The 22,375-nt window shown below is 41.6% G+C and overlaps 1 protein-coding gene across 5 annotated transcripts in view; it reads left to right on the forward strand.

Annotated features, from left to right (window-relative positions):
* The window catches only part of LCP1 (lymphocyte cytosolic protein 1), a 48,893-nt gene that overhangs the window by 21,283 nt on the left and 5,235 nt on the right, over positions 1–22,375 (forward strand). For 3 of the 5 annotated variants that reach the window (XM_068182183.1, XM_068182179.1, XM_068182181.1), the window contains exons 2-13: positions 7,905–7,994; positions 9,072–9,223; positions 9,923–10,052; positions 11,053–11,185; positions 11,788–11,869; positions 13,919–14,084; positions 17,174–17,316; positions 19,339–19,434; positions 19,946–20,141; positions 20,302–20,380; positions 20,580–20,694; positions 21,521–21,654. In XM_068182183.1, coding sequence (XP_068038284.1) covers positions 7,928–7,994; positions 9,072–9,223; positions 9,923–10,052; positions 11,053–11,185; positions 11,788–11,869; positions 13,919–14,084; positions 17,174–17,316; positions 19,339–19,434; positions 19,946–20,141; positions 20,302–20,380; positions 20,580–20,694; positions 21,521–21,654 — 1,493 coding nt within the window. In that variant the 5' untranslated portion in view covers positions 7,905–7,927. Of the gene's footprint in view, positions 1–220; positions 279–7,904; positions 7,995–9,071; positions 9,224–9,922; positions 10,053–11,052; positions 11,186–11,787; positions 11,870–13,918; positions 14,085–17,173; positions 17,317–18,967; positions 18,995–19,338; positions 19,435–19,945; positions 20,142–20,301; positions 20,381–20,579; positions 20,695–21,520; positions 21,655–22,375 lie in introns of those variants that run through there. The other 2 variants (XM_068182184.1, XM_068182180.1) reach the window with 2 other exon arrangements.

Consider the following 22,375-nt stretch of genomic DNA (forward strand, 5'->3'; position numbering starts at 1 on the left):
TGGGAAATAAATTCCTGCCCCTTGATGAAACAAGTAGGGTGTCCTGGACATGGAGGCTGTGCCAAGAAGCAGGAGAGTGGCATGTGAGAGACATGAGAGGGACATCCAGTGACCTGGCTTGGGAACCGTGCCATAAAGCCAAATCATTCTTCAGAGGAAAGGGGAGCAGGAGGACTGTGGCTTCTGCTGCTCCAGGTCCTGCTTGTGTTCCCCACTGCACACTACAGCTCCCAGCATGGCACCATCACAGGATGGGGGTCCAAGCAACAGCACAGCTGGTAAGGAGGGCTATGTTCAGATGTGCTCTTCTTTTTCTGGTCTGATTTTGTGAGTGGAAGGGCCTGGTCACTGCTGGAATCACTGAGGTGTCCTGCAAAACCGAGGACAGAATTCAACTCCTGGCAGGGGAGAGACAGCAGTAGATTCATAAATCCTTGTGGAACCAGTCAAATGCTGTGTTTGTTTGTGTCAAATGTATGTGTTTGTATCTAAAAACCTTCTTTTTACAGCTGGAACATGTTTTTAATATTTTCCATTTACAGAGGAACTGTTTTTCTGCAAACTGGAAGCAGAGGCTGTCTTCTCTTTTTCTTGCATCAGTTACCAGGCTTCCACAGCACATTTGGGTCAGTACTTCATGACCTGACCTCTTGCCCTCAGGCTGAAGCACACAGGTATAGGAAGAGAAGATTTTATCTGTATGTCCAGGGTTTTATGGCCATCTGCCACCCCATTTGTGCTGGGGCAGACCTGGGATAGATTCTTATACCTATATCCAAAGCAGACCCTGCAGATGCTCTCCTCTTCTCCCACCTTTATTAATGAAGATGGAACTGGTTGGGACAGGGCTTTCCGTGCCAAATGGGACACCTGTTGAATGACTGAAGCTGTTTTTCAGTTTGAGAGTCAAAATGTTCCTTTATCTATGGAAAAATGTTCTCATTTTAAAGCTAGCTAGCCTGTGTTGATAAAGGGATGAGAAAGATAAGTGACCCAACAAGAAATGTAGTGTACTGGATCAATTTTTTTTTAAGAAAAATTCTACAGACACAGATTGAAAAATAATATGCATCTAAATGCTGTCTCCCTAGTGGGACATATCTGACAGATACAAGACACATAAGGAGAGTATTTATAGGTTCAGAGCTCTACTTTTTCAATGTCTTAATTTCCTTGAAGGATTAACCCTCCCTGCCACCGAGTGGTATATTGGAAAGAGATCTCCATCTCTTTCCAGACCCTGTGGATTTTCCCTTCCTAAGTTCTGTTGACCAGTATTTGATTTAGGACTCGGGCATCACACTGACAAATAAGGTCCTTTATGAAATGGAACATTAACAAATAACTCATGGGCATCGCTGTGTTCTTTCCAAACAGTGATAAATATATTTTCTCTGTATTTTTTTTTCAAATAGTATAAGAAAAAGACCAGATAAAGCACAACATCTTAATAAACCCAGTGTCTTCATACATGCATGGTAAGATTTGCTGTTGCAGGCATCAGTCTTTTAAACAACCTTTGAGGCAAAGATTGTCATTTATTGTGGGCTAAATCATGAATCTTTGTAATGTACTAGGGAGGAAGTATTTGCCCTATATTCAGAAAGACTCCTCTTGGTGTCTTGAATGTTGATTTAAACAGCAAGATGACACCCAAACTGAAGGTACTGTGATCCAAGTTACCCATTGCTAACAGAGCAAAGTATGTTTCTGTCTACTTTAGGATTTAAAATTTAGCTCGGCATCTTTGAGGAAATTTGAAAAATACTCTTATTTATCTGTAGTTATTTCAGTAGGGAAAGTGTCATAGCCCAACATGCACAACACGAAAAACAATCTTTTTTTAATGAACCACCTCGTGTTTAAAAATGTTGCAGTTTGTCCTTCTTCAATGATTTTCAAAGTCCTTGTGTAAGAAATGTGTCTAATTGGCATGCATTTCCAAATGTGTTTGTGTTTGGTGATATTGTCAGCCATGGTGAGCGGCTGTCTGAGTAACTCACCAGCATGGAAGAGAGATATGAACTCTAGTTTTCATCTTATATCATGAGCAGGAAAAAAGCTGTCACAAAAAAAAAATCCACTCAGTCTGTCTGGAGGCTGTGAGACCAAACAAGAATAAAGGACATTAATGGGATTGTTTGTTTGTCTAAGAAGGCTGGATACCCCAAAGCTATCACTGTGAATGATCACTTGCAGCTCACTTTAATTTAGCATTAAAGCTACTATCCTTTTTTGCTGTGGGTGACGTATGATCACCCTGCTGGTGCAGGGACATAAGCACATTATTTTGATCAGAGCTGACAGAAAAATAACAGCTAATAATAAATATATAGGAGAAAAGCATGATAGTAGCAAATATGCTGAGACTGAAGTTTAATTGAGAGATAAACTATTCTGGATTATGCTAAAGAACATGTTTGGCTGATTGTCAACAAGATGGCTTTGCCCGCTACATTTTTGTTGAAGGTTTTTGCTGATGAGCACAAGATGAAACTTTCAAATTGAGGAACTTCTAGGCCACACTGATGTAGTTTTGTAGCGTTGATTCTTCTTTCCACATGAGATCTACTGTATAGTTTATCTTTTTCTCACCCTTTAGTGACAATGAAAATGGCAAAAACTTGTCTCCAGAAGGAAAGAATCGGAATCTAACTCAAAAATCTTCTCCCGTCTCCTCCTTAGTCCTCCACACTGTAGGAAATCAGCTGAGACAAATCATTTGAACAGAAATGCATATGGGTTTATGGACTAATGTGTGGTATCTTATGAGAGAAAGGTAGAGGGAAGTATTTCTGGGGAGGAATATCCTATCAGGGATATTCTGAAGAGTGACCAGGAATAGGCAGGTATGCAAAGGTGCAGTAAATATGGGACAAATATGTCCCAGATACTCTTGTTTTCCCTTGTACTTTTCTGGCCTTCAAGATGCTTCAGATCTGTCACAAGACTTTCTGCACAATTCTAAGGACTCTTCTCTCAATCCTCCCTGCTGATGGCATGATCCAGGGCAGGCTGTGTCTTGGGGGAGGATTGCTGGGGGTGCCTCTTTGATGTCAGCTGGGAGGGAAAATCTAATGCAGAAGAGAGCTGGGGAAGTATTCCCCAGCCCTTACAGAAAGCTGGACGTTGGAAATTGAATTTGTGAGTGAGATAAGAAAGAGAAAAGGAGCTAGAGCTATGAGCCCTGGCAAAGGGAAAGGCATAGTTTTGTGCGTGCAGGCGGACAGTCTCACACTGCCCTATGAAACTCTGACAGCTGGGTTTTGCAACAACCAGTGCCCCTTATTTCATCACTTTCAGAAAAAAATAAACAAGTTTGAAGAGAAGATAGCAGGAAATTTATATATGCCAGGGAACATGTGTCATGTCACTCTCCAACAGCTAGACAAGTTATCATATAATTAGAAAAGTACTAGTGAATTAAAAAAACAAAGCCCTGATGGTAGAAAGTGAGTAAATTTTAGTAGTGTCTTTGACTTTCTTGACACCAAATTCCCAGTTAAGTTGTTCCCAACTAAATATGTTTGTGAAAGGCAATGTTGTCCCATGAAATGTGCTTTTTTGTTTTGGGGAAAGATACAACTTTATGTTTACCCATAAAGTGTCATTTCACATCTTCAAGGTCTTCACTGCCCTCCTTGCAACAAAACTTAAACACCAGAGCAGTGGAGAAAAGTATCAAACAAGGTAACCATTTTATACAAGTCTTGGAAACCTTGAGGTTTTAATGGCTTTGCCGCTTATTATTTATAGTGCATGGTGGGTGTACACTTTGCCAGGCAAGGCATAGCCAGGCAGCTTCTCTGAGGATGGCTTCAAAATCAAAAAGAAAATGAAAGAACATCAATATCACTGTGTTTCAATTTAGCAATTACGTTCAGGTTTAAGATTATTTTAGTTCTTCCTTTACATTCCAGTCTAAAAATAGTCTGTTATTAGATCTCTTAAAACATTAGTGTGGTCATAGGTTCTTCTAAGGATAAGGTCAAGTAAAATGAAGCTTTATGGCATGGCTGTGACATATTGGTTTGGAAATGATGGCAGGAAAGGGAGTGCTTTGTTGGAGGCTCTTTTGGTACCAGTTTGCTTGTATTCTCAGCAGCTTAGGTGAGAAACTCTTCCCTTTTTTACACCAACCGGTAACTCAGCAGTCTTCTGAGGAGGAAAGAGTGTATTTGCACAACTTTATGTTTTGCTTTGTCAGTAGTGGGTTTATGCTGCTTGCCAAACTAGAAAGAAGTGTTGCTTCCAAACAATGTTGTAATCTGGATGTCCTGAAGCCATCTGAATCTCAGACTGTCACAGGGAGTTTTCTATTTTCCTTCTGAATATTTACTGCCATCCATTTATTTCTTGTTGGTAGTTCCACTGCCTTTCTTGCTCTGACCCAGGGAAGCGTCTTCCCCTCCTCAGCATCATGCCTCAGCATCTAAGCAAGTGCTGACTTTCACCTCATTCTCCCTAAGACACCTCAGTTCTTTCACTGATCTTCCATCACACCAAGTTCAAGATCCTTCCTCCCAGCTGCCGCTGATCTTCAATATCTCATCTGTCCTGACAGCTAAGCTGTTTGTGTTCCGTTTATACCAAACTCCCCTGTCTTGCCAAACCTCTCCCTTGCTCAGCTTTTCTCTTTGCTTCTGGCCATACATCACTTTGCTCAAAGCCATTGCCTGGTTCTCACCAGCTGGTTTTTCCTTTGCTCCTTCCTCAGACAGCTCCTCAACAAATGCTCCCTCCAAAGGAGCTCTTTCAACTTGTTCACATTGCTCATCATCATTTCTCATCCACATATTCTCCTTTGCTCTTTTATCATCCTCTGCATTTTTTCTCTGCATTTGTCTGGTCATACAGATTTTGCAAACAGTTTGGAGTGGAGCAGTGCCCTGTGTGCTTACAATGCCTTGTAAGTTATCAGTAATTGGACTATTCACCCAGGATTGTTGGATGCCCTCTTGATGGGATACCCAAAGTATTTTCAGTTTGCATGGGGGATGGTGAAGTGCTGAAAGAGGTTGAACCCTAGAAGCACATGTCTCTGCTCTTGGCTGGTTAAATCAGTAAAAAATATTGGGCCTGACCTCTCCCACTACTATCCAGAAGCATTTTACACCTCTCTGTGCCTAAATATTCTCATTTAATGATTTAAGCAAAATAAGCATTTTAAATATGGAAAGGTGGCTTTTTGAAAGGGGATTTTCTCATTTTTTTGCTGTATGTTGCTAAAGCTTTGGACTTTTACTCACTTGATTTCCTTATGTTTTGTTTTTCCTACCTGAACAGTTTAAAAAATGACAGTGATTTTTCGTTGGGAATAACTCTGAAGCCTTTAATCTGAAAATTCTGGTGCCTTTCTGAATCTCACTGTTGTGAAACCACAGTGGGGTATTAATTAGCAACACCCAGTGGATTTAGATACTGGAACTGACAGGCTGAAGTCAAGAGGTGCTATGAGGGTGAAACTGTAGGAGAAGCTCGGTTGTGTTGGAGCACGCAGTGACCATCCTTCTGTCACCGGAGGACAACCACCCCTCAGGTGATGGAGGACCGGTCCTCATTCTTGGTGTGCACCTGAGATGAATCTGACTGCTCAGCTAAGTGTAGTTACCTTCACAACAGTAGATAATAATGAAAGTAAGCCAAAATAAATCAGAAGGGGTCATTACTTCAAAGTCCTTCATCCTATTATTAGTATAAATGTCCACATATGTAAACATATGTACTACTAATAGGATTCTCTGTATTTAACAGATTACTTAATTACATATCAGAAGTCATAACTTCTTATGCATTCTGGAAGAGGCCATTTTATGTTGGTGATACTTTTTTCTCAAGGTTATTTTGCAAAAGTAATGTTATAGGCAAAAACCTGTAGTGTTTCCTACCTCTTAAGCCTAGAACAGTCTTCATGCTGTTAAAAGTTGTGTTGCAAATTATATTGCTTGATCAAGTGACTGAACTAGAAGGAATGACCTTGCAGTGGAATATGGACTTTCTGGCTGATAGTGTAAGATTTTCATGTGTCCAGGTGTGTCACCAGAGGACACAAGGAAAAACGACGCACCACAGCTTTGGTCACCATGAAGAGACTAATTTATTTTTTCTGACTCCAATCATTTATAGTTCTCAAAAGGTGCCAGTGGATTGGAAGGTGAACGTGCCACCTCTCCAACGACACTGGACAAACTACCAGTCTATCAAATTCCTCCGCCTCTATGAAAGAATGCAAAACAATAGGTTGTTTACAGAAAGTTGCGTGAGAAAGTTCTCTACAAGAATGTAAATTCAGAAGGCTTTAGAAAATCCTAAGAAATCAGGGCGACACAGGTGCATTTTAGCTAACCCACAATTTGTAAAAACACACAGTAGGCAACAGAAAAAGATGGGCAGTGAGGAATCAGAGGCAGGAAAGATACCAGGACAGACTGGGGGAAGACTATGGATCTAACATACATAACCCACAATGCTAGTGGATCATAAGGGTTTTTAAAGGTGATCCTTGAAAATATGGTGGTTAGAACCAACTGTAAGAGTAATGGCATTATGGATTCTCTGCACTTCTCTATTTATCAAGGTCAGAGTGAATTAACATTTTTTTATTGCTGTCCTCATCCTAAACCACAGTGATTAGGCAGGAGAAGGGTGCATGATACTACTGGGAGACAGCAGAAAAAAAGTTAACCACATGAGTTGCTTTTGGGCTTGCTTTGGACATGCTTTCAAAGCCATGTCCACAGTGGTTTTCACAGACACAAGGAATCAATGTATGAGTTTTGCAGAGCATTGACTCTGAAGCCCAGATAGGCTGTACATAACTCTGTTTTTACAGAGGGCTATTGCAAATCTAGAGTGTTTGGGTTTTTTTTTAATTATCCAGTGTGAATTTTAGTTTGGGAATGGCATATTTCTGATTTTTTCCCCTCATTTGATTACTGTATCTACAGCAACCCCTTCCCAGGATCAACTCGGATTTCCATTCTATTCTATTTAAATAGTTGTTTGGTTAATTACTACTTAAAGAGACATAGAACACTATAGTTATTCTCACAAATATAGAATAATAGATAGTCTGTCTCCTGAACAGTTTCCTCATGAATATATGCAAAGGACAGTAGGTGCATGAAAAAGCAGATGGGGATAATGTGCATCTTCTGGCAGTGTATTTAATGATGCCATAAAAGAAAGTGGACTTTCCCTTCCTGGTTATTAAGGAAAGTGCCTGTAAAGTGAAAGTCTAATCCTTGCTTCTGTTTTGTACCTTTGATGAGAGAAAAGGCAGGAAAACTCCTTCTGGCCACACATTCCTAAAGCCACCCAGCCTCAGGGACTAACTTAGGCACCTTGGGAGGAAAATCCTTAAACTCCCCACATATCCAGGGAGAGAAGTAGCTGACTTTCGGGAAGTCTGAGCTCTGAGCACCTTGTGAAGGAGCTTCTCTCCATCCCTCCACCTTATAAGGGTGAGCAGACTCCTCATTAGGTACCCAAAGGTAAGTGGTGCAAATATCCCCTGAGACTCTGGCTCCAGCCCAGAGCCCTGCTGAAGAAATGACTGGTGAATTGTGCTTCCAGGGGGGAATAACAAGAACAAGCACAATTTAGTCCGTTTTCTCCATGAAAAATGAAAGTCAGCAGAGGTAGGATTTAATTCCAGTTAAATTAGTATAAATAAAACTGTTGTAATTTTGAGCAGGGACTGGCAAAACAACAGGAGGGACATGGAATTGTATCTCATCTACACAGGATTTTATCCCTTCCCTTGATTTCAGGATACAGAGAGGAGCTGGATTTTCAGCTATGGCGAGCTGCTCTAAAACTTTGAAAACCTAAGTGAAAACCTCTCTGTTTCATTTCTGCAAACTCCTAAAGCACCGAATGAAACAAGTGTCTTCTTCTTGCAGACCTGCCACTCACAGGAGTAAGGATGGCATCGACAGCACACTTCTCTGAGGAGGAGATGGCAGAGCTCCGGGAGGCCTTCAGCAAAGTTGGTGAGTGCAGCCAACAGCAAAGGCACTGCTGAAGTATGAACCTGTGGCTAGCTCTTTTCTCATGGTCTGACTGACCAGCTGTGAGGAAATGGATTTTGCTCCAGCACTGATCTGTTCTGTCACATCAACCACAGAAAGCCCTCTTCCTGCCACTGCAGGCCTCCCCGATGAAACCACATCAGCTCACTGCAGAGCTCTGGCCTCTTACTGAGAGGGGAGTTGGGGCTCCAGCAGGTCTTATGAAAAAACATTTTGCAGCATGCAACAAGTGACTCAAATTGCAACTTGCTATGCAGGAAGTCAGCACACGCTGCTTTGAAATCACCTCAGCCTCCAGGATGGGGAAAAGAAACCTGCAGAAAAAGAAAGACACAGATACTTAAAAGCCAAATACAAATAAACATATATAACTATATATACATTTATCTGTGTCACAACCATAGTGTTTTAACAGAAACTCTCCACATTATAAACTCAGTTTGCTTTTTTATCTGTGGAGTTTTTCATGAAGTGGAGAATAAAGGACTATGAACCTGTATTGGTGATCTTCTCATCAAATACTTGCAGGAAGCTCAGCAGGAGTATTCATGTTAGCACCATCACAGAGAAACACAGAAATTTTTGTTTTGAGGATGACTATATGCAGTTCCAGCCTACTTCTAATGTTACTAGATCCAGAAAACGGGCCAAAATCACAAATTATATCTATGGATAAGTGCATATGTGTATTGTGTCAACTTTATTTTCTTTAGCTGTTCTGTGGACAGGATTCTTCCTCTATAGACCACATTTGTCAGGGTGGAAACCTTGGAATGGCAATTATATCCATTTAAACCTAGCTTTATTAAGATATATACATGCCTAAACATATAAATTCACCCCAGTAAATTTTTGTTTGTTAAAAAGTGATTGTAATTATTTCTTGGGTGTGAATAACACCAAAGCAGTTGAAAACACCAGATTTCAAGACAACAAATCTTTGTGTACCTCTCCTTGGATAAAACAAAACCAGCCTTTTTGTGAAGAAAATGTCATTGGGCTGATGTAGAATGCAAAAGTTTGTTTTAATCTTTGCAGATATCAGCGGGAATGGCTTTATCGATACCAATGATTTAACAGAGGTGTTGAAGGCTGCCAATCTCCCTCTCCCAGGATATAAAGCCAGAGAGCTCATTCAGAGTCTGACAGCCACGGGGAATGGCAGGATCAGTTTTGATGAATTTATTTCAGTAAGTAAGGTGTTACTTATTTCAGTCACTCAAGGTGATCCCCAGGGCACAGCAGAGGCACAAGCACAGGATCTCATGGGCACCTCATTAATCCAATGAGTCTCTTCACTGGGAAAGCTGAAAGCAGAAAGTAACCAAACTAGAAATTCTGCAATTAACTGGGACAAGTTATGTGAATACAGCTCCTCATTGCATAAATGTCGTATCTTTCAGTTTGGTCGATGCATCAAGGTAAAGTTTTTCCGTTATACACAGCAAAAAGATGATGTTCTGGCTAGACGATTACAAAAAGTGTAAGCAGATCAAAACTGAAAACTTAGTGGGGCATTTTTTTAATCAAAAAACTTCTTTTTCTGGTCTGAACTGGGTCAAAAGCAAATGCTAAAATAGTGGAATTTCCCTTGGGATGGAGAAGTAGGTTTTTACTTGCTCTTTCTTCAAACCCAAACTGCTGTGCTCCAAAGTAACATTTTATTACTTAGCTGATCTTTGTTCCCTGATTTGAAAGCATAAAAGCTGAGTTTAATCCTGTTGTACCTCAGCAGATACACAGATTGTATCCAGAAACCCACTGAAAATACTCAAGCTGCCCCTGCCCTATTTATGGAGCAGAGAGAATGTGTCTCCTGGCCCAAGAGATCACTGTTTTACCTTGGTTTAATTCTCCAAAATTCTAAAATCCTCTCTCATGCTTGAAAGATTTTCCAAAACCTGAAGAGTGATGATGTTGCCAAGTCATTCCGAAAGCAAATCAACAAGAAGGAGGGGATCTGTGCCATCGGTGGGACATCGGAGCAGTCCAGTGCTGGCACACAACACTCCTACTCAGGTAGGTGCAGCTGTCCCACACTGACAGCAGCAAGTGAGCCCCGGCTGCAGCAGCACAAACACCTGCCCACTGCTGTCCCTGCTCACCAGGCAGGCAAGGCACAGGTTCCCCACTGCTGACAACCCATTTCCCTGCACATTGTACCAGGCACTCATTCTATGAACTCCCCTTGCAACGAGATAGTTCCTTACCTTTTCCCATGGAGGGCACAACTCCATCAGGGCTTTTCTCCCAGCCTGTTTCTCCGAGCTGAAAGTTGGTTGCTTTTGTTACCTCCTGGGCACAGCCCACTCTGAAGCAGTTCCATGGGGAGGAGGTCCTACCCTTGGCAATCTTCTGCAAGGGCAAGAGTGGGGGACTGACTTTCTCTGGGGAAGGGAGAACAGAGGATGCTTCCAAGGACTCCATCCACCTTCATCCTGGAGGGCACTTCCTCTGAGCTACTGGGAGCCATACGAGCTGCTGCTGGTACAGGATAGCTGCGCTTCAGCCCTGCTGAGCTACAGCCACATCTGCCCATTTCCCTCTGAATGCTCTTTGTCAGAGCCCAATCCTGGCCAGGCTTTTCTAGATATTCCACATGAAGAGGGTGTAATGTACAACACAGAATTGTTTGAAGTCATGTGGGGTTTCTATTTAGCAGAGTGGTACAACAATGCATTCCAATTACGGTGAAAGCACAAATTACTCCTTGCAGAGCTTAACATCTGCACCACACATTTGAACCACATGGTCTTCATTACCAGTCACTGTAATATGCCTGATCTCATGACCCAGGCAACCACAGTGAGTGGGAAGGGGTATTGAAGGAGTATTAACCAGCTCAAGCCCTTTGCTGTCCTCAGCTCCTTTGCTTGTCTCCTGAGAGCCTCTTCCATGCAGGGTTTTGTTGATCAGTCACACTGGTGGGAAAGGCTCCCCCAGGAGTTCTGCCTTTGTCAGTAAAATGATGGTAGAGGTACTGCACAGCAAACTGATGGATTTGATGTTGTGTCCACAGAGGAAGAAAAATATGCCTTTGTCAACTGGATTAACAAAGCCCTTGAGAAGGACCCTGACTGCAAGCACGTGGTGCCAATGAATCCAGAAACAGATGACCTCTTCCAGGCAGTCGGTGATGGCATAGTGCTTTGGTAAATGATATCTTTCCTTCTCACAAACGGGAACCGTGAGTCTGCAAAAACTCACATTTCTGTTTAAAAAGAACCTGCTGAATTTACATTAAGCTCAGGAGCGTTTGCAGACTCAGGGCCTTGATACTACTAGAGTTTTTGTGCTTCTTTTATATTCAAAAATATAAAGCATATTTCATGCTTAATGAGAATTTTTCCTTACCTCTAGACACTTACAGTTAGATGAAGTCAGTGAAATTTGAGGAGCTGCTTGGTTTTATTTTTGCCCAAGGACTTTTGTTGTTTCACACAAAGTGGCACAAAATAGTGAGTGCTTCCACAGACATTTTCTGCACAATAAACTTCTCACACAACTTCACCTTGTGGCATTCTTGGCCTCACACCTAAGTACAATCTGTATGTAGCCCAAAAGAATTGCTTAAGTACTGAGTATGTACCTCTGTGGATATATGAAGAAGCAGAGGGCGATTATCTATTTTTGTTAAAGTAACTCTCCAGCTCTTAGACTTGTCCTGCAATGTAGAGACAAAAGCTATACCTGTATTTTGTGCACACATAGCTTAGTGTATTTCTTGTTTTTTTATTTTTTCTTTTATTTCCAGTAAGATGATCAACTTTTCAGTGCCAGATACCATTGATGAGAGAACAATCAACAAAAAGAAACTCACACCCTTCACAATACAGGTACTTAAACAAAAGAAAATTCTTTTCTTTTCCCCTTAGGATGTTTTTGCAATCACTTAGAGGAAAGGCTGGTTCTGCTCAACACAGTCAGGCAAAGTTGTTTGTGGCACAGTGAAATGCACAGGTCCATGTCATAAAAACACAAAGACTTATATTTACATTTCCTTCCAAACATATGAGCAATGTGACTAACCAAACACAACAAATAATGTTCACCAGATCAGAGCTTTAGATTCTTTTGTGGTAGATGCCATATGAATGCAAGAGCACAGAGATAATACAGTGACCAACTGCAGTTGGAGTAGCTCTCAGAAGGCTGAATCCCTCTTTTAAGGCATGACAATAGACTTGAACCCACAAGTGCTGTTGTTGCAGAGTGATGTTGTCACCAAAATATTAACTGTGACCCTGGAAGTGCCAGTGCAACATGCCTGAAATCAGACCATTGCTGTTGCATGCCTTTTACAAGCCAGTATTTCACCCTCAATACTGAATCCCTCCTTTATTTCTATCACATGCACCTGTATATGATTTTTAAAATGGACAAAAAGGGTGTTAATTTTTTTCACTACCTAAAGTTTATTGTGTTTCTCACATAGCAATATGTAGAGAGATATTTTTATATGAACATCTATGTACCTGGTACAGAGTATAAATAGATATATGGAATAGATATGAACCTAACCCAGTTTAGCCCTCAGCTGCTCTGATTTGATGGAACATTAGCCAGACTCAAGTAAGCTCAGAAGCCATTAAATTGGATTTTTATGCTTTATACCTCATTTTTCAGTTCTAATCATTTTGGTCAGCAGCATAACTTAGTGATGCAGCTCAGATCAATCCCTGTCACATGTAGACATGATTTGATCAATATAGCTTCCACTTTAACTTAACCCTTTTACAGCTCTCTGCTGGAGAAAAGGTAATTAATTTGAAATGGTCCAATTTTTCTAGCTTATGAGAATTTACACTACGTCTCTCTCTGCATTTTGTATCTAATCAGATCTCCCTGTCATGACAGCAGTGCTGAAATTCATGTGAAAAACTGCAAATCTGTGTGATAAATTATATTTTCCAGGCTTCTTTGCCTGCTTTACTTGCCCTCTGTTTACAAAGCCACCTTTTTGCATAGTGTAGACCAGAGGATCAGATTTTCTTATTCCTTTTATTTTAAATGGACAGGAAATGGAAATGGAACATAATGTTCCTGAAATATCATTTTTATTTCTGCCTGTCACTGTGAATCACTGAATCCCTCAGTTTCCTCTGCACGCTCCCAAACCAGGAGTCCATACTCCAAAGTTCAAAAAGAAAATGTCCAGATATTACCAGATCTGACCTTAGCCGAACTGCAAGGCTAAAAATTCATCAGGTTTATTCATACTGATTCCTGGGACAGTGTGCTCTTTGCAAACACTGCCAGCAAGCAACTTATTCTATCTTAGGTATCAGGGCTTTTGCAGAGTGCTTAGGGAGAGACGAGCCTGGAATATCTGCCAGTTGATGGGGCTGTATCTCCTTTCCTCCTCCATGTATGCAGGACTGAGCAGAGGAGAGTTTGCCCCATGCTGAAGCTATGTCTGTACTTGAGCATGAGCTCGAGCATTAGCCCAAGGGAGAGCCTGGCCTTGGTAATCAGGACCGAGCCAGGACATCACTGTGAATGCAGATGTATGCTCTGAGCTCCAGTGCCTTGTGATGTGACATTTGCCACCCCTTCCAAAAAGAGGTCCTTTCTGTCTTTAGGTTGAGACCCAGAATCTGCCTCCCCAGGGGAGTCTTCATTCCCCTGCCCCCTGTGGCCAGACATGTATCCTGGGCTGCATCAAAAGAACTGTGGCCAGCAGGTCAAGGCAGGTGGTTCTGTCCTTGTATTCCACTTTGAGGAGCTCCCAGAGCACACACCTGGAGCACTGCCTCATGGTTCTTTGTACTTAAATGTATTTACAGTGAAGCTGCCTGCAGATTTCACTCGTTTTGGCTGTGCTCCCTTCCAGTAGCCCCAGCTCTCAAGTTCTGCATCATTCAAAAGTTCTCGTCTTTCCCTAGGAAAATCTGAACCTGGCCCTGAACTCTGCTTCAGCTATTGGGTGCCATGTTGTTAACATTGGAGCTGAAGACTTAAAAGAAGGGAAACCTTACCTGGTTCTTGGTCTTTTATGGCAAGTTATCAAAATTGGACTCTTTGCCGACATAGAGATCAGCAGGAATGAAGGTATGTATAGGTCTTCCTTTCAATGCTCCACTGTTATCACTGCAGAGTCTTTAGGATAAGGCTCTTTTTAAAAAAAAATCTAGATTTAAATTCTTTTCTTCAAGTAATTGTTGTCTGTTTTCTTGACTGGTCTAATTTCCCTTGCTTTTCACGAGCTTCAGCACTCAAAAGTCCAAGGTTTTCTGTAGAGTTGTGTATTCTGCTCACTGGGTCAGGAATGGTGGTCTGCATCCAAGTATATCGGTGTATTGGCACTTAATCTGGGATAAGGAAATCTGCTTTCAGGAAGCTTGAATCCTTCTTGCTCTTGATTGCCAAACATCTTTCTTTGGGAAATCATAATTATAGAATCATACAATAATTTAGGCTGGAAGGAACCTGTGGAGGTGCACCTTGGAGATCTGACTCAGCCATCCAGCTACCTGCTTTCAGCAGTACAACATCTTAAGTATAACACCTTAATGTCAGGTGAGGTAGCTCAGGGCCTTTTTCTGTGTTTTCTGGGCAGGCTGTCCCAGAGCCCAACCACTCTTGCTCTGAATTTTTTTTCTAGTTGGAATCTAGTTGGAATTTCCCTTCTGGCATCTTGGGTCCACAGCTTCTCATCCTTTTCCTGTGCATACTGGAAAAATGCAGATCTGGCCCCTCTATAATGGTTGAAGACAATACTTGCACCCCTCTCAAACCTTTTTCCAGGCTAAACAATCCCAATTTTCTCGTCCTCTTCCCTTATATCACAAACTTCCATCCAAACATCTTTGTGTCCTTCCACTAAACTCACTTCAGTTTGTCAATGTCTCTCTTGTACTGGGGAGCCAGAAACTGGACACAGCATTCCAGGTGTGTCTCACCAATGTCAAAATTTCCCATGAAGTAGCTTCATCATGAAGGCTGTGGGTGTACCTGCAGTCCACACAGAACCTCATCTTGTTGCTTTGTTCCCCATGCCTCTGGATAGTCCCTCACCCAACAGTGACACTTCTTTCTTCCAGTTTCTGTGCAGGCATTACCTTCATTGCCCCATCCCTTTCACATTTCTGTCCCTTTTGTTGCCAGAGCCACCAGTTCCCATTCCTCTGTAGGTAGCCTGGCCCTGCTTATTTGCTATTAATTTTCCTTTCTGGTATTTTCTCCTTCACTTCTCATCTAAGACTTCATCTAAGGCTAGACATGCCAAGAAAATTCTGATTTTTTTCCAGGTTCTCCCTTTCCCTCATAGCTGCTGTCTGCAGCTGTTTCAGGTAAAACTCCCCTTTCTTGAACAGGGGACCCTGTATTTCCAATGAGCTTTCATGAGCACATGATAAGGCAGTAATACATCCCAACCTCTATGGGAATTACCTGGGATGCACTTAATATCATGTTGGATTTTCCCTATGTCATATCAAATGGTGGCTCAGAGTAGCTTGGAAGACATCTAATCCACTCAGGTTCTCATTCTGTGTTCATATAAGCTTTTAGCTAATAGCAGTTAGACTCATATTAATTCTCCAGTGAATGTCTTTGAACATGGCACTATTAAATTGCATTCCATTTTTATTACTGTCATCTAGTTTGTTCTGTCGGATTTCCTGATCATCCTCTGTATTGACTATGCCACCTATTGACTATCATCTTCACATTTTTAGCATGTTGCAAGTGTTTGTGCCAAGATAATTGATGCAAAAAAAAAAAAAAAAAAAAAGAGAAAACATTAACCCAAAAATCAATCCACAGCTAACACCACAAGAATCCTTCTTCCAGCCTTCTGTCAGTGTCAACACTGTTCTTTTAATAAAATCCTCTGTCTACTTTCAAATGCTCCTATTATCCCCCTCTGGTCCAGTTTAACCCCATTGCACCCTATATCAAATTATCTGTGTAACTCCAGTTATGGTATGTCTCCACTGCTTCCTTTATGTAGCAAATCCATAATTCTTTCAAGGTCTGACAAAAGATAGTAGAAGAAAATCAGAGCAATGTAACGCACTCTCCTATTTTACCACATTAATAATTATTTTCCATGTTAACTCTTTTCAAAACTGGTTCTAAAGCCTTTCATGGTCCAAGGTTTCAAGGGTCAATCCTCCCATCCTGCCTGTTCCTCCTCTTACGAACATAATATCAATTTTTCTACATAAATAGGGTATCTCCTCAACTGACAGATGACTTAGCCCTACTGGCCCACAAGCCCATGAGGTCCTGTGCAAGTATTCCAGAATGCCTGTGTGAATCCAGTTTCAGTCACTGTGTGACTGGATTCACTGTGTGAATCCAGTGTGAAGGTCACTGAGATTTCTTTCATCTAAGCTGCAAAAAGCCTGTGTTCGTATTTTCATTCCAACCTTGCCCCTGTGCTCAGCATCACTGTGTCCAGCTCTGCACTTCTCAGCACAGGAAAGACTTGGACCTGTCGGAGTGGGTCCAGAGGAAGGCCACAGAAAAGCTCAGGGTGCTGGGACACTCCTATGAAGACGGGCTGAGAGAGCTGAGATTGTTCAGCCTGTAGAAGAGGAGGTTCCAGGGAGACCTTATTGCAGCCTTCAAGCACCTGAAGTGGCTTATGAGAAAGATGACAATAAAATTTTCAGCGGGGCCTGTTGCAATAGCAAGAGGGGTAATAGTGTTAAACAAAAGAGGGTAGATTTAGACTGGGTATGAGGAAAGAATTTTTTTCAATGAAGGTGGTGAAACTCTGGCAGAGGTTGCCCAGAGAGGTGGTAGATGCCCCATTCCTGAAAACATTCGAAGTCATGTCAAATGGGGCTCCGAGCAAACTGATTTAGTTGAACATGTCTCTGCTCATTGCAGGGAGGGTTGACCAGACCTTTATAGCTCGTGGGCAGTTCTTAGACCACACTGAAATTGTCTTCCACTTGAATATGATCCACTACTAGATACACAAATTACAAGCTTGGACTCATTTTATTGATGAGACCCTTTTTCTGTTTACATCCTCTGTCATGCTAACCCAGCTTGAATTTTGGCAACATTTTGGCAACTCATATTCAGAAACTAGGGTAGGAAAACGTAAAAGAGAGAAAACAGTTGCACGTTTTCCTCAACAAGTGTTCACATCATTATTTTTTAATTTTTTCTTTCCTGCTTAGCCTTGATTGCTCTTCTGAGAGAAGGAGAGAGCCTGGAGGATCTGATGAAGTTGTCTCCAGAGGATCTGCTGTTGAGATGGGCAAACTATCACCTGGAAAATGCAGGATGCAACAAAGTCAACAACTTCAGCTCAGACATCAAGGTATGAGAAGTACTGACCAACAAAAGCAAAACAGTAGCTCTACACCCGAATTCCTGCCCTCCACACAGGGATTGTGCACTGAAACACTCCAAGCAGCTGATTCTGCTCTGTCAAGCACATGGAGCTGGGTATTTTAAATGCTTTCTTTGGGGTTTACCTTTGCACTCAGTAGTATTCCTCCTCCTCCTCCTGACCTCCAGTCATCACTGCCAGCTCCTGCACACCAGATGCCTGGGAAAGAAATGGCTGCTGGCTCTGGACAGGGCATATGGACACTGCATTTTCAATTCCTTGCCTCTATTGCTCACCTCCTTTCCAAATCTCCCTAAATAACTCTTGACCTGACTTTTGTTTGGAAAACCCTTACTCAAACATGTAGAGAAAAATTATTGGGCATTTCCAATTCCCCTACTTGATCTTTCCTTCACCTAGGCTATGTGCTCCTCTGTCCCAACATTTGATATAGACCTGAATGCGGTTTTCTGTGAATTTTAATTCACTGGGACTACTGAAAATAGTACAACTAGACTGCGAGACACTTGCAATGGTGGGTCTGTAATCTGGGCAGCATTATTTCTGGACCTCTTGGGCTTGTGGGTGCAGATTTCAGCAAAGCTTTCTCTGTAGGACCTTCATTGTTCCCAGACAGATGTAGCTGAACCTCAGTGGTGCCCACTGAGGAATTTCAGACCCTAAAACCCAGTATGAGGCCCAGACAAGATCCCAGAGCTGTAGAGGGTGTATAAAGGAGGGTATCTGAGCTGGCTTACAAGAAAACCAGGGGATGGCCAGGACACCAGCCTCACCAGCCACAACCTGACTTGCCTGCTCCCAGAATAGCATGGGAAAAATCCAGCTCCCAAGGTACCTGGTCATAGGCTTCACCAGGGACTGAAGCATAAGCACAAGCATTTAATTGAAATACAGAAAAAAACCATCAGGTGAGGCAACAGGAGGGGTAGAGGCTCACATTTGAGAATACAATTTTTATCGTAACAGATTTTTAGTTGACTGGTGGAGGTGACTGGAGAATATCCATGAAAAGGGAAGGGAATGGAGTCCTTCCCATCTTTCTGTGTGCTGGTCAAAAAGACTATGGTTCAACTGATTAAATCCTATCTGCAACTGAAAGCTAAATCACAATTCTGGTGTTTACAGTTGGAAAATAAGGCACACATTTACAAGATTTCAGTGTTTTCAGTGTTTACAGACATTCTCTAAGTCTGTCTCCCCACCTCACTTCTACTGTAAATAACCACTTCCTAGGTTCCGTACACAGTAATGCAGATGCAAAATATTTTAAATAATTCAAGTAGTCTGCTTAATATTTTGAAGAGCATCAGTTGGGTTAGTTAGTCAAGTCCCTAGACATTAACATGTAACATGTAGCTCTATTTTCAGTTCTCTGAAGTGAGTTAATATTTTCCACATATGGAAGCAGCATTGTATTTCACAAAAGATTAAAGACAGAACATGATAAACCCTTGTCTTGTTCCTGCCCTTTTGCCTGAAAAATGCTGATACTGTTGTCAGTGTTAACTTTTGTCCTTGAAAACTATGCTTTCTCTTCCACAACTTTTCCAGCCTTGCTTTGAAATCCACTTTAAACATCTGCTTTCTCCTTCTGCATTTTCTTTTATTAAATGCTCAGCAGCCTGACTTCTACAGCATTATAAAGGTATGCATTTTCTTACCTCTAATTTTATGTTCAGATTGAGTAAATTCTGATATCTTTTTGTTGTTGCTGCCTTTTCTGTAAGTTCAACACACAGCATTTTTGTCTTGTGTGTTGGGCATTCTCCAGCACACATATAGTGGCTCAGGGAAGAAATAGATCTGGCAAACACAGCATAAAGTAGGAATTGCTAAGTGCTTCCAGCTTAATTAATTTAATTATGTAGCCCAATGATCGATGTAATAAAAATGAAGCATGCAGGCACATTGTTCAGGGGAGCACTGGCATTCAAAGGGCTGAGCTTTAGATGTAATTTTTCTTCCCTTTAATTTCTCTGTCTGTCACAGGACTCAAGAGCTTATTACCATTTGCTGAACCAAGTTGCCCCTAAGGGAGATGAAGAAGGCATTCCAGCTATTACTATTGACATGTCAGGATTAAGGGTAAGATAAGATAAGTTTGGAGTAAATGCCAATATTTTCTGTCCGTTACTTGCATTCCTGGCCAACACAGGGCTGCACTGGGATGTCAGAGCCAGCAAATTCTTTCTGGCATTGCAACACGATCTTGTATTTCAGAAATCAAAGCTTCCAAAGAATTAAATTATGTGTTTGGATTTTTGTTAGATAATAACTCTGAAACTTCAGCAACCATTTAATCCCACTGATAAACTACTAGCATGTAACAAGTGTATTTAAATACATTTATCTATGAATTTCATCAAACCATCACATGTATATGGAATATGGCTGTAAAAGCAACATGGTGAGGTGCTTGAATCGTAGGCAAAGCCCATTTGAAAACACAGACTTGCCATTAGTAAAAGTGGGAACGAGAACAACTGTAAATCCATCAAGGAGCTGCTTTAGCAGCTGGATCCCCACAAGGACACCCATGCTGGGGCGGGTGCAGAGCTGGGGCGGGTGAGGCTGATGTCCCCTTTGTGCCGGGCAGGAGAAGGATGACGTGCAGCGAGCCGAGTGCATGCTGCAGCAGGCTGAGCGCCTCGGCTGCCGCCAGTTCGTCACCGCCACCGACGTCGTCCGGGGCAACCCCAAGCTCAATCTGGCCTTCATTGCCAACTTGTTCAACAAATATCCTGCCCTGCATAAGCCAGAGAACCAGGACATCGACTGGAGCTCCATTGAAGGTCAGGAAAATGCAAATATTGCACTGTGATATTTCCCATGTTTCTCCTACTGTTCATGGTTCACTGTGCTGTAAATTCAGTTAGGGTTTCTTCCCAAAGCACTTACATTACTGAAGTGTGGTGTTCTGCAGGCCTTTGATTGATGTGTCTGTTGTTTTAGGTGAGACAAGGGAAGAAAGGACATTTAGGAACTGGATGAACTCCCTTGGTGTTAATCCACGTGTAAATCACTTGTACAGGTAGGATGAGGTATTACACTCCCTTCAGATGATAAATACAGCCATCAAGTTGTTTGCAAGAACATAAAAACTTCTGGGCCCTGCAAGAATATAAGCTGCTTTGTATTTCCCAGGAATCTAAATTTACCTCTGCTAATAGTTGAATTGTATTTCTTTCCTCTGTTCTTGGACAATGATGTATCTTTTTTGTTGTTTTCAGTGACCTGTCAGATGCTTTGGTTATCTTCCAACTCTATGAGAAGATCAAAGTGCCAGTAGACTGGAACAGGGTGAACAAACCACCATATCCTAAACTGGGTGGCAACATGAAGAAGGTACAAAAAGCTAGAATAGCTCCAGTAGTGATGCCTTATCCTCAGTGAATGCCTAAATCAGTTCAAACAGCAACATGGGTATTCATGATGCTCTCCAGTCCCAAGGACAGCACCTTAAATGATTTTTGTGCTTAGTCAGTGGATAATTTTTCATTCTGAAAAAGAAATATACATAAGACTCACTCACTCTGTTGATAGGTGAAAAATATTTGTTAAGTATAAAAAGACAACTTTTGTATCAGTATTTAGAAACTGTATTTGCAGATCCCTTTTGCTACTGCTTTAGGCACTGATTGTAATGCATCTGGACCGTGAGATGCATGGCACCAGCTTAATTGCAGCTGTCTGGATCACTGCCCTCCACGTCAAAAGAAGACAGTGATGATAAGCATTCTTGATCAGATGCATCAAGAACCGATCACACAGTAGCTGCTAAATGCAAAGCTTTCTCCCAGCTATCTGGATGAGTAATTGCATCCAGTTAGACCAGAGTGATCAACCAATCTAAAATATTGGCTGGGACATTAATCCTTTGTCTCAGTGCAATGCCATAATGCTGGAGGTACCCGTGAGCCACACACTTTTATTTTCCAGGATAATCCGCTTTTCAGGCCCTGATAATGAAGTACAGCATTTTCTTCTATGTTATATGTTTAGAATGGTATATTTGGGATGGATCTGCCTGCTGGTAGTCAATCAGCTGTTTTATCACAGAGCCCCAAAGTTCCTTTTTGCTCAGGAGGCTGAGTGATCCGAAGAATTTAAAGTAACAGTGTCTTGTCTTCTTTCCTCTTTTTTCCTATATTTTTGACCCTGCCATTAACAGCTTGAAAACTGCAACTATGCAGTGGAACTGGGAAAGAATCAAGCCAAATTTTCCCTTGTTGGCATTGCTGGACAAGATCTAAATGAAGGAAACCGTACACTCACGCTGGCCTTAATCTGGCAGTTGATGAGAAGGTAGGTCAGGCAGCCACTAGCCTCAGAGCATTTTGGTGTGCTCAGTTTGCATTGCTGCAGTTATGCTCTCACTGAGGAGGGTCTACAGGCTCATGCAGAAGATTATTATTGTCACTATCTGCATAGCAACAAGAAATGTTTATTGCACAGCAGAGAGGAAAAGAAGTTAAAAGGTCTCTGTATCAGGGAATGGGGACAATGTCCCAGAAACAAGGAAGTGATGCAGAAGTTTTATAAGCTGCTCCCTGAATTGGGCACAACTAAATACCTCTCCACATTTTAATGTAATTCTCTGTGTGTGCATGTTTCTGTGTTTAAGAGTGCCATAACTGAAAGTAAAGACCCCAGTAGTTAGGAACTGAATACAAACCAAATTCAGACCATAGAGAAAGATAGAGGATTATCAGTAAGGTAGCTAAAATAGGGATAAGGTGATTACTCACCCTAAGTTAGGGATATCTTCCCAAGGTGTATGCTGTATAAGCACAACACTCCAAGCTTGTTTTTATGCAGAAGTCAGTCTTAGGTGAGCAGAAGGATTCCCTTCTATTTCTAAAATCAGTGATAATTTTTTAAGCACTATGAGAATGAGTAGTTTACAATGAGATACATTGAGAGGAATTCCAGGAGTTTTAAGTAATCAAAACTTTTAATATTCCCAAAACAGTGAGTAAGGAATTGGGTATGAATTAACCTCCTTAGATTAATAATTGTGTTATAA

The sequence above is a fragment of the Anomalospiza imberbis genome, chromosome 2 (assembly GCF_031753505.1).
Source record: "Anomalospiza imberbis isolate Cuckoo-Finch-1a 21T00152 chromosome 2, ASM3175350v1, whole genome shotgun sequence".
In the NCBI taxonomy this organism is placed as follows: domain Eukaryota; kingdom Metazoa; phylum Chordata; class Aves; order Passeriformes; family Viduidae; genus Anomalospiza; species Anomalospiza imberbis.